The sequence below is a fragment of the Aethina tumida genome, chromosome 1, assembly GCF_024364675.1.
Source record: "Aethina tumida isolate Nest 87 chromosome 1, icAetTumi1.1, whole genome shotgun sequence".
NCBI lineage: Eukaryota > Metazoa > Arthropoda > Insecta > Coleoptera > Nitidulidae > Aethina > Aethina tumida.
Genome location: NC_065435.1, coordinates 42655789 through 42668317, shown reverse-complemented (window position 1 = coordinate 42668317; position 12529 = coordinate 42655789). Strand labels below are relative to the sequence as shown.

Below are 12529 nucleotides of genomic sequence, written 5' to 3'. Positions count from 1 at the left end.
AATATCTTTTTGTTTTCCATAAACTTCTAATGAATAAGTTACTTGAATATACATTTATATTGCATGTTTTCATTATATGAAATTGGTCAATTTAATTTTAATAATAAAAAATATATACTAATTTTTGAAAATCTAAAACAAAATAAAATAAATATTTTTTTGAAAGTTAAAAAACTAAATTACATAATATAAATTAAATACTTCCCTTATAGTTTTACTATTACAATACATAATTTATATATTTGTTAGTTACACAATAAAAATATAAATAAAACAATGACTTAAACAAGAGGTACGAATATATTTATTCTTATATGGATACAAATAGTATACACCAAAACATCCAAACTAAGCTACAATCTGTTCAATTCACCTTTAAAATAAATTTGTACTTCATAAAATAACAGCTCGTTCTTACATGTTTTAACAGTGCAAAAATACTACCGTTTATTACGACCAAACTTTCCTCTTTCTTAAAAATGAGCTTACCAATATTCAGACTTTTTGTCAGTAATTTATATACAGTCAGTTTGAAATAATTTACATATGATCTATCTGACCCTATGGTGTGAACACAAAATTTGATAGATCCAATGCAAAGTCAAAAATTATTTTAATCATGACAAAGCGTTTTGCCCTACTGACTTTAAGAACATTTAAATTGTTAAAATAAAGAGATCAATAGAAATAAAATTGTTTCAGTGAGCCATATTGCTGTTTAACTATAAACATGAGTTCCATAACTTGGCAAGACAAAATTAGATGGAAAACAGCAACATGACAAAAATGTGTATCTAACACGATCGTATTAAGAGTAAGCGATAAATGTGATGCATATAATTTTTAAGCAGCTACTACAGATATCACTATAGCTGCCACTGTTCTCTAAAACGATTTATGAATACTTCAGTAGCGGAAGTTTTGATTTATTGAATACCTTGTTCAGGATGATGTTGCTACTAGCAGGCCAATTAACGTACCATGAAATTTAGTTTAAAACAAACAAGTTGGAAGCACAAGAAATAAACCCTACTATTATTGTTGTATGGCTTATTTGTGATAGCAAGGAAATGAATTACTGAAGTATTCATAAATGAATATCCAAAGCGAAAAGTAATTTGAGAAGCAGAAAAGAAAGATGGGTTAGTAAATCAATTTACACGTTGTTTTTTATTCTAAAAGCTATGGTGTAAAAAGCTAGGCACAGGTTAATAGGCATAGGGTAATCATCAACCCTCAATGATCAGTGCACGAGCTCCACAGATTTGAAGTTACCACATACAATGATTTATAAAGCGCGCAAATAACATTTTTGCAAAAATTGTAAGAAACAAAATACAATGATCAAAATGTTAAAACTGATAACTTCAAATTCATCACTTTTTGACAGTCAAAATTTTGTAGAGCTAATTAAAAAAATAGCTATGTACAACTTCTCAATAATAGAGTAATAGTTTAAAATACATTTCAAAGTCCTTTTACTAGATTATATAGTTGGAATCGGAATTTAAAAATACAGTTAACATGTTATTGTTTGCATATCTCTGTAATTATAAAGAGATGCCAAATGGTACTTTGAATTTTTTACAATGTAAGTTACTCTATTAAAAATGCACAACACAAATTCTGGTGACAACGATAAAAAACAATTTGCAGGTTTTGGGAACTTATAAATAACATAGATTTTATCTGATGATTATTTTTTTTAATTAAATATAAAATATAAATCTATCACGACCAAAATACAACTTTTGCAATGGTAAATAAAATTTTGCAGAATTTTGATTAGAAAATAACACAGAAAATTTGTTACTTATCCTGGGATCACACTCATTCAAACATATAACATTTTTCATAAATTTTTAATCAAAAATATTAAATTTATCATAAATATTAAACAAAAGCTCTAGTGCCTCTCTTTATCAAATATTTTTTATCACAGATATTTTGTAAAAATTTGAAATTTTAAAATTTGTAAAACCTACCTATTGTTTAAAATAAAATTACCATTAAAACAATTTTAAAATCACTTAATTCAATCATAAGTTACTAACACTAAATTATATCAACACCATATTTCAATCTTTTTAGTACCCGCCATCATAATAATTGAGATAAAAAACATTTTATTTGATTAAGTAACATTTCGAAACCAACATTTGACAATACTTAATTCTATTTTGATATTTAAGTTTGGATTTGTTGATAAATAGGCATTTTTAAATATTTTCTTTTAAATAATTCAAATGTAGTATATACAGCATATTTTTAAACTAGTTGCCATTTGTTACATGACTGCATGGAGCTTGCCTGAAAATTTTTTTGTGTAATTATTTGTTTACTTTATTTATACCAATGTTAAAAATACCGGCTTTCTAAAAACTACATACTTCAGAATCATGAACTATTATTTCATACCTACAGGCATAATCCAGTGTAACTGTAAATATGAAATAACTGCACAATTCTGAAGTACTCTCCAAGATAAAGAATTAAGAAAAAATACTTAAAATTGATGTAGTCTCTTGTATTTATTTTATTTCCTCATACTCACGCAGATTTAAGAACCGTGTCTGTTTATCTCATCCTGACATTATTGATCAGGTGTATACTATTTCAAACTAATCAAATACACACGTACTCAGGAAATGTTAATATTTTTTATTCCTTACTTGCTGACATTTTTGGACAGTTATGAACTCTTTCAAACTGATCAAATATGGCAATAAATAAGGAATAAATATTCACATACTTAAGAACTATGTATATTCTTAAATCCATTACCTTACATTTTTGTAAACTATTTCAAACTGATCAAATATGACAATGCAAAAGTAACAGGTATATACGGTTCACAAATACATTTCAAGGTGTGAGGAAATACAATATTATCGAATTATATGAATGAGATCATTGAGATTGAGAGATATTATGACTTTTCTTAATAACAATATAAGAAATATGAATATTCCCTTACTTAATTATTTCATAAACAGGCACATACTAAATACCAAGTAAGAATCATTTCCCATTGACGACTTGTCATTTATTACCAATTTCTAGTACCTCCTTTCTTCAACCCAAGAAACAAATTTTTAATTTGTTTCCCAATATTTCAAGAGGCATGAGATACGAGTAAATAATGACAACTCCTCATTGAGACAATATAAAGCCAGATATTGTCTACCTGAATTAAATGAAACGTGAAACGACACTAGCAAAAATTTAACAATACACATTATTAATAACATTAATAACCCTTATTATATGTAACTTGTACGTAATATTTTATATTTAAATTAGAAACACATAAATTATTGAAAACTAAGATGCTGAATACAAAAAGTACTGATTCAATTGTTATGAGTATATTATATTTAATTATGAGGTCATGTGTCGATAAAATTACGCAAATGGATATTGTCAATGTATATCCAACATATAAGAACCTTATTTGAAGATAACTTTCAAACAAGCACACAATGCAGCCAGAATAATTATGAAGCCGACTTAAAATATGGTATTGTCACAATTTAAACTGCCCTGGCTAGTTAATGTTATTGTAGCTTTGCTCGATCAACACGCAGTTGTCATCGACGAGCGAATTTTCATTCTGCACAGCAAATTCCGGTGCTTCTAAATTGTTATCGCCGTTAATTTCATAATTTTGAATAAAATGTAGATCGTGAGGAAGCTCATCCGTTCTAATAGGCTGTCCGTTCAATAAGCAATCCCCATTGTTGATGTTATAACTGAAGGTGTCGGTTTCGGTGTTCAGGGGCGTCGAAGGATAAGATCGGGAGCTGGAACTCATTTGCTCCGGCTTGAGAACTTGATTGAATGGTAATGGGGTGTTGGGAACTGAACGAGATGGATTGCATTTCGGTTGGAAACTGATCATGTCGATGCTTTGCGACCGAACTATGTTACGGGGGCATGGATTTTGCAACTGGTTGTTGAAAGTCGGATAGTCCTGCAGATCCAAGTTGTTGTTTACGATATTCAAGCCGAACTCCGGCAGAGTCGGATTGTTAACGGACATTTCTATGTTGCATAAGATTAAATTATTGTTGTCGCACTGGGTGTCGTCGAAACCTTCTATTATTTGCTTAACTTGAGAATCTGACTCTTGTATGGTGTTGACTTCATTGAAGTCATTCTGTTTCGGCATCTGGGCAATGAACTGACTGTCCAAAGGAAAACTGGATTTGAGTGACATCATCTGATTAATTGGGACTGATTGGGATCTATAGGACATTTCAGATAAATCGTTTGAAATTTGATTTGTAAGCAAGAGACTAACTTCATTTGAAATATCCGGCTGGAGGTTTAAGCTTTGAGTTTTAAGATAATTAGGTTTGTAGGTGCCCTTTGTTAACAAGCCTGGCAATAACATGGGACTGGGAGGAGCTGACATTGGCATGCAATCCTTGCCGTAAAGTTGATTAAAATTATCTCTGTTATCTGGTAACTCCAGAGTAAGTTCCTTTTTAATTTTGATCGGTTTACCGGACAGACTGAGACCTGCGTTCTGATGTGCATTGTTTTTAGTACGCGGAACCGGAGTGTTTCGCGGGCTAACGAATGGACTTGCATTAGTGCTAGAACATTTCGACTGCAACCCGTTGGGACTTTGGGGACCCGGAGAAATTGGCATGAAACTGAAGAGCTTCCGGCGAGTATTGGGACTTGGTGGTACTGCTTCCTCGTGAGGCCTTGTGTCAAAACTCACCCTACGTCGCGCCTGACCGATGGCAGTCGGTAATGTCTGTGGCACTTGGTTAACGTAAACCGTCGACGGATTCTGGTGAAGGGGCAGCTGCACCTGGTTGATGAACTTGTCGTCCTGAATCAGGTCGATTTTGTCCATAATACCGCTCTTGTTGTCTATTATGCCGTTCTGCAGAATGTGTCGCAAGTGAGACAGTTTTGTGTCGTCAGTCGATTCGTTCTGTGTGTTGTTGTTGCTAAAATATTTAGACAGCTCCTCGTCGTGTTGACTGTTATTTGTACCTAAAACGGGATTAATACGTTAATATTTATCGGAAGCTGAATAATAAGTTCTTACAACTGTCGACATTTTGCCATTACTTACCATCATATTTCCAGCTACACATAAAAACTGTCAGGCAAACTTGTCAATGGAGAAAAAGACAAAAGAAACACGAAATTTTTGTCAAGGAAACAAAATTGATGTATCATAACAAGTCAAATAAATTCTGCTTAATTTTATTATGATCGTCTCTGAATTAACCGACAACATTATCTCGTGGATGACGAAGCTAGAAAAGGATTCTGCAAAAATTGAAACAGTTAATCAACCAATTGAGAGACAGTTACACAAGCCTGGCCCAGACATCTTCACAAATTTTGTAAATCGCGTGGAAGGATTTGGCACTTGGGTAGAAAATAACATTGCTGACATGCCGAAAGATCAAATTGGTAAGAGAAACCCATGCGACGGACCTTCCTCCATCACGACCGACGACAATGGAATGAACAAACATTTAAAACACCAAAGCACTTTTAAAAGTTTCATAGTTGAATCAAAGCCTTGTGACCTCGATGCTCCCAGCACAAGTGGCTATAATAAAAACCGTATTCAAGTAAAAAAGAAAAACCTATTTAAAGGTTTCATGAACACCACCGTCGGTATAACGGGGAAGGCTGTTTCTAAGATGATGAAAATGGTTGGTAAACCATTTGAAAAACCACCGGCCCTGACTTATCCGGGGGCAACTGTCGCCCCGTGGGATGGATATCCGGATCAAGAAAAACTTAAGCTTCGGTGTCTGAGCTTGTCCAGCGACAAGAGGACTTTCCTTCGCAATCCTCCTAGAGCAGTCGATTTTCCTTTCGACTACCAACAATCTTATCCGAAAGCCTTGGCTGCCATGGAGCAAGATCCAAAGTTAGTTAAAATGCAGCATCGTTTGGTTCCTAAAGTTTTGCCAGAGGAAGTCTTCTGGAGAAACTACTTTTATCGCGTAAGTCTAATTTGCGACATTGACGCATTAACTTTGAAAGATGGTGCGGGGATTTCAAGATTCACCAGGTATTCAGAAGTGTTTGAAGATGATTGTCCAGAGAAAGAAGAAACTGACGAAGGAAATGCCGCCATCAATGCTGATGCAGTTGAAGAATCGAATTAATGTTGCCAGTTAAATTTAAAAAAAAATCGATAACTACCATTTACATTAAAATTATGTGTATGTAATTGTATTCAATATATACAGTTTTTGAGGATTTTTATTGTTTAATTGGAGAGAGAACTAATTTAGCATTTTTCTTTAAAAAATTTATTTGTGTACAAAATATTAAATTTCAATTTCAAGATCTTACCTAAATAGTCGTCCATCTCGCCCTTCTCTATATTGCTGATGCTGTTGAGGCGCTCGCGCGGAAGTGGCAGATCCTCACCGTCCCCGTCGTCTTCGTCTACCGCAGCTTCGGCCGGCCGGCTGCCGGCACGCTCCTTAAACCTATCGGCAATCACGCCGTCGCCTTCTTCCGCCTTTCCCCTTTGAGATCTGTTATGGTCGTCAGTGGGCGGGGGGCGGGACGCGACTGAGGTCGCGGCGCCCGCACCCACCACCAGCTGGCGGTTGTACGATGTAATATCACATAGTTCGATTTTGGGCTGGATGGCTTTGTACTTTGGATTCTTGGCACAGCCGCCGGTAGCCGCGCCTACCGACGACTGCTTTCGGCCGCCCGTCGCCACCGGCTGTTGCTGCAGCTTTGCAATCGGAACCTGGGTTTAAAAGTACAATAAGATTATTAAATTTGTTACAAAGATTTATTTACTAAGCTTCAACTAATTAATCAATTTTCGTATAAGGCAAAATTTAAATATGGTACTTAATATTTGAAATATTATACAGAATGTTCCCTTTTTTTTTTTAATTATAATTTTGCGTCATGTCATATTTAACTAAGTAAAATCCACAGTAAAAATAAATAAAAATACTACTTAAATAATATGAGTAATTATTAATAATATATAATAATATAATATATTTTTAAATGATACTAGTCCTTGTCTAATTAGTTTGAAATTGTTCAAAAGTACTGATGCTGAGCTTCAGTCAGTTTCTAATAAAGATTCTGTGACAAAACATTTTATTAAAAACAACTATTCTTATAAACAAAGAAGTACTATTATTTCAAACCAAATTTCTGTAAGTTGTTGTCTCTTCAAATTAATCACTTTATCCAAAATCTATACTTTACAATAAACTACCTTAAAAACTGGCAGTACATCAATTAAAATTTGCAGATCTCAAGAAAAATATGTTTTTACATTTACAATCAAAAAGTTATATAAATAATAGCCAAAAAATCGATATTTGTTTAAATGTAATACACACAGTTGAGTAACTTTCCAACTGGCCACCGAGTGTGCTGACGTCAAGTTACTACTAAACTCCGCCCATCTGCGCAGTGCCCGTTAGATTTGCCAAGCGAACGCAAAAAAGGACGTACCTTCCCGATCAAGGCCAGCCCACCGTTCCCGTCCGGCATGTGGTGGCCGAGGCCGACCGGCGACTGTTTGTGTTCCGCTGTGCCACCGCCCGGCCTCTGGAAACTATTGAATTCAGGTAACGATGCTCTTTGAGTATAATCTAGTAGCGATTTATCACAGACTGGTTTGCCCGGCGCGACGGAGGGCGACAGGGCGGGCGGACTGAGCGAGGACGGCACGCCCCCACCGTCCGCCGGTGCCGGTCCCGACCCCGCGCCTCCGCGGTCCGCCGCCGTCACAGCCAACATTGATGATAGTGATGTCGTGGTCGTCGTGTCGGGCGTCACGTTGGGCGCGCTCTGGGCCCGCGCCTTCTTGCCGCCCGACGGCCGCTGTTGCTGCTGGTCCGATTTTGGTGACTGGAAAAATAACACATTTTTATTATTAATGATAATAATAATATTAAAAACAACAAACCGAGACCAAAACATTAGGAAATCGTATTATTCTGGTGTGATTGATTAAATAAAAAGGAAATAATAAACTAGAATGATAACTGTATTATAATTAGCCAATATTTTATCTGTCTTGTTTAGTAGAGTATATTTTTATAAACATGTTAATTAGTTGCTGCGATAACCAAAACAATTAAGTTTTTATGTAATTATTTTACATTGATATCACTAAAGATTATTATGCAATACAATAACAATTGTATAGAAAATATATGGAACTATAATTAGTAGACAACTAACCTGATTTTTTCTTTTCCTCTCTTTATTAAACTCATTCTTTTGCTGAATTTTCCTTTGAAGTTGCATCTGCATTTCACGGTGTTTGTTATCAACTTTCCCGTTGGTCTCTTCTGCATCAACATCATTGTTAAACTGACTGTGACAATAATATGAGTATTTACCTTTAATCTGAGAGTCCGCCTGAGTAAGTTTATAGGCAAATTCTGTCCCTTCACAGATGGAAAAGTTAAGAAGTAAATATAGTGCCAAATTGTGCAAAGATTTAAATTCCCGACTCAGCTGTTGTTTGGCCCACTCCTTTACTATTTGCCAAGCGGATTGATAGCTTGAATGGGTAAACGGCGCCTCTGTTGACTGAAAATTAAATAAATTAATCTCATTGTAATTCTAAAACAAAAAATATAAAATTACCATTGGTTTGTCTGACAAATCTGGCAAAACTGGTGGTTTCAGCTTCATACATCTTCGTAAACCAGAGTAACAGTACCTTGACTTTCCTCTAGTACCTAATCTCCTGGCTCTAACATTTGGATACACTTGCTTCATGGCTTTGCCAAAATCAGCTTGAGACAGCGGCTTAAATTTATTTTCATCACAGAATCGACTGAAAAAAATTTTTTTCATAAAAATATTTATTTAGTTAGAAGCATATCGAATTTTAAGCTAATTCGAATATTGTTGAGATTTGTGAAATTATTATCTTATGCAATTGTTATAGGTATATTCTAAAATACTTGGAAAAATTAGCTCTAGATTATTCCCAACTAAATAAACTAACCAACCTACTCAGAAATCTTATTCAATGAACCCTATTCACTAAATAAATTGCGAAATATTCTCACTTATTTATTATCTTTTGATTTCAATGTGTGTTGTGAATAATCAAAATATTTTATTCTTAGCAGTTTTTCTAATAAATTATTTAAATTTCATGTTTAAGAGAATTTTAAAAGTTCTTAACAATTTGTTTAGTTCATATTCTTTTATATAACACAATCCCTTAAGACTACAAAATTTATGTGTATTTCTAAAAGCAACATTTTATTTTTTGGTGTAAAATAACATAATAACTTATTTAAAAATTATTCATAGTCTTACAAGAATAAGATTTATGAAATCAACTTAACAGATGTTTTAACACAGAAAGGCCAATAAGAATTAATTTTGACAACAGTATTGTTAAGTTAAATTATATTATATTGTATCTATGTCCAATAATTAATGATTAACTTTAAATGATTCAAATCAGTAGAAAAAATGAGTTATTTATATATTCATTAATATTATTTATTTACTAATAATCATATTTAGTTTTTTTGTTAAATTTTTTTTCTAGTAAAATAGGTTTTTAAAGAAGACATAATTTATTTTAAAACCCCAACAGAATAATAATTTAATTTCTCAAAGACAACTATTACCTATAAAGGTAGTAAAGTGAAACTTGTTCTTGCTATCTTATATGAATAGTAAGTGAAAATGGAAGTAATATTTCACAATACCTATAAAATATCACTAGAATTTTCTATAATTTAATATAATTTGACGTAAATAAATACAACAATTATTGTGTTACTTAAATACTGTTATCTAAATTGAAAGCAATTTTTATCAATCCTTAATCTTGAATCTGTTTGTTATTTGAATTGAATGTTCTTGTTTATTTATGTAATTAAAAATGGTTTTTTAAATAACTGAGATATTAGAGAAAAATGACTTACTGATATTCATCGTACACTTCTTGTTTTGGCAAAGATGTATCAGGATCCTCTTCCAAATGTGTTTTAATCCAAGATATAGTACGGTATATTTCTGATCTGCTACCCAGTGGATTCAGAGGTTGTCGAAATGGATCCACAACATTTGTAATTTCAGAAGGAAACTTTAAGTTTAATACATATTTCTCAAGCGGACTGAGTGTTTTAATTTGTTCCAAGATTCCTTGAATTTTTTGTTTTGAATTTTCACTACAACAAAATTAAGGGTTTAAACACAGTTGTTTTATAAAACACATGTTGGGTCATAAATTTTGTTTACACCTTAGAGCAGATGGCGAAGTTTCCGCGATACACAGATAACATTGTTTGGATAAGTTAAAAATACATCTTATAAGATCAAGACTAACCTAATTGTAATTATAAGAGGACTATTTTCCTGATTTTGTGCCTCTGTTCCATTAACAGTGTTTGGGTCGTTGTTACCGGCATTTTCAATGCTTTCACTACTATCCATGGGAATTTCTACATTGCCATTGTTTAAACTATCTGTCCTTTCTACAGTTGTACCCACAGATTGTTGGCATTTTGAGGACCATTGTTCATTTTCCATTATTACCAGCGGTTTTTTACTAATTTTTAGTGGTTTTTGGCAAGAACTACACTGATTTTGAACACTTTTCCAGCCAGAACGGGCTGAGGAGACCGGAACATTTTATTGTCAACTCAAATCAGCTGGTCTCCAATGGACGAAGGCCTGTTCATTTCAATTGGATTTATTAATAAAGTAGCGTAGTGACGTAAGGAGGATTCGTGCATGTGGCGCCCCGCTATACCAACATAAAAAAATAAAGTCATATATCTATTTCGACTATTTTACCTATATCGTACCTTAGTCATAACAAGAAATGATCAGTAATTGCAAATATAGACAAACCATTTCACTCACATACGTATTATCAGGTTTATCCAGACATTTGCCACTCTTCTGGAGCCCTCTAAGTTGGCTCACTGCAGAATGGAACACTTGGCCTACTGCAAGTAAATATTTCGCAACTACTATCAGGCTACTTACTACCTACTGTATTACAAATTATAACAATTTAATTATTTTAACATATCAAATTAATAGAACTAATGATGTTGTGTTGCGCTTAATTAGGCTCGTAAAATTATACAAGTACCGCAAATACGTATCTAGACATAAAAAATTCAACTATTAAATTTTAAATTAAACTTTAAATTACCTTAAAACATAAATAAGAACTTTTATTTAAAATATGCTACAATTCAATTATATTATATAATATTGTTCCATGTATTTGCTATTATTTAAAAAAGTAATTTTTGAAATTTTAAAGTCCAAGTATATTTCAATACAACCATGACATATTAACTTTTGTAAATACGCTTTTGGTTTTACATTCAAGGCATATGAATTATTGGATAAATTAACATGGTAAGTTTTTTCATACTGTACAAATTACTAAAGGATGTAGGATTGTAAGTAAATGATTTTTGTACTTGTCAGTTTTTCACATTATATTCTAATTTTCAACAGAGTCAATGTTAATATTTCAAGATATATCAAACTTCATATATATTCATAGTAAAAAGGTATATATAATAACTATGAGTAACATTTAAATTAGACCTTACGCTCAGTATAGAAAACATAGGTGTTGATATTTTTCTTTATTAAAATATTATTATTGCATACACTTTAAATACTAAAATTATTATTTATACTTTTATAATTAATTGACATTTATATATCTGTGTTTCTGTAAAAACTAATAATTGTTCACTATTTGATTTTATCTGTCCAGAAGTACCCTATAAATAAATTTGATAGAACTATTTTTATCAGATTTGATTTTAATGAATTATTATTCATACATAAAAAATGTTTGAATAAATAAACTTATTAATTTAAATTAAATTTTTATTATGTTTTGTAACAAAATTATCTAACTTTAAATTTCAAGTAAGACCACAAATATCATGGACAAAGTTAGAGAATGTGCTTTATATAAAAATAGTTGAAATAATTTCAATAAAACAGTAATTATGAGACAAAAAATTGATGCCTTCAAATTTGTTCACTAATGAAGTAAAAGTTGGTTATTAGTATATTAACTTTACCAATAATTTTGTTTCATTATATAAAGGGTAATTTCTTGTGGAAAAATTCTGTATTATGTAGATTTCATTCGCAGAAGAGAATGCAGTGACGAACAGATGTAACATTAAGAATAATATTCCAAAAATAAAAATTTTTAATTAATAATCATATCAAATCAAACACTGCTCTCACTCAAAATTTGGGTAAACATAAACAATTTAATCACGCAATTATTTCATTAGATAATCAAACTTATCAAATATAATGAAGTCCTTGATTAAAATTAAATTTTCTTATCTACAACAATAATATTTGCGCAGTTTAAATTAGTTATAAAAATATTTGTTTAATTATATTCACTGTTAAATTATTAAAATATAAAAATTATATCAATATATTATTAAAAATAATAAATTAAGTGATCGTATATTTAAAAATTTACTAGACATCTACATTTTCATAATAAATGTTT

General features: G+C 31.9%; 1 protein-coding gene across 1 annotated transcript; it reads right to left on the bottom strand.

Moving 5' to 3' along the window:
• Positions 1-281: 281 nt before the first annotated feature.
• On the bottom strand, positions 282-10931 carry LOC109595123 (uncharacterized). The gene is made up of 9 exons (XM_020010421.2): positions 10824-10931; positions 10343-10762; positions 9939-10184; positions 8632-8824; positions 8382-8574; positions 8221-8330; positions 7486-7884; positions 6343-6754; positions 282-5013 (listed from the first exon to the last, which is right to left on the bottom strand). Exons 2-9 carry the CDS (start codon positions 10543-10545, stop codon positions 3548-3550), a joined length of 3222 nt encoding a protein of 1073 aa, XP_019865980.2. The 5' UTR covers positions 10546-10762; positions 10824-10931; the 3' UTR covers positions 282-3547.
• Between the last annotated feature and the right edge of the window lie 1598 nt (positions 10932-12529).

Bases quoted from the DNA above. Each gene is read 5' to 3' on its own strand.
- LOC109595123 (XM_020010421.2), bottom strand. From the start codon at position 10,545: ATGGAAAATGAACAATGGTCCTCAAAATGCCAACAATCTGTGGGTACA. The intron at 8,575-8,631 runs GTAATTTTATAT...TTTAATTTTCAG, and splicing joins ATTTGTCAGACAAACCAATG to TCAACAGAGGCGCCGTTTAC. The intron at 7,885-8,220 runs GTTAGTTGTCTA...TTATTTTTCCAG, and splicing joins AGAGGAAAAGAAAAAATCAG to TCACCAAAATCGGACCAGCA.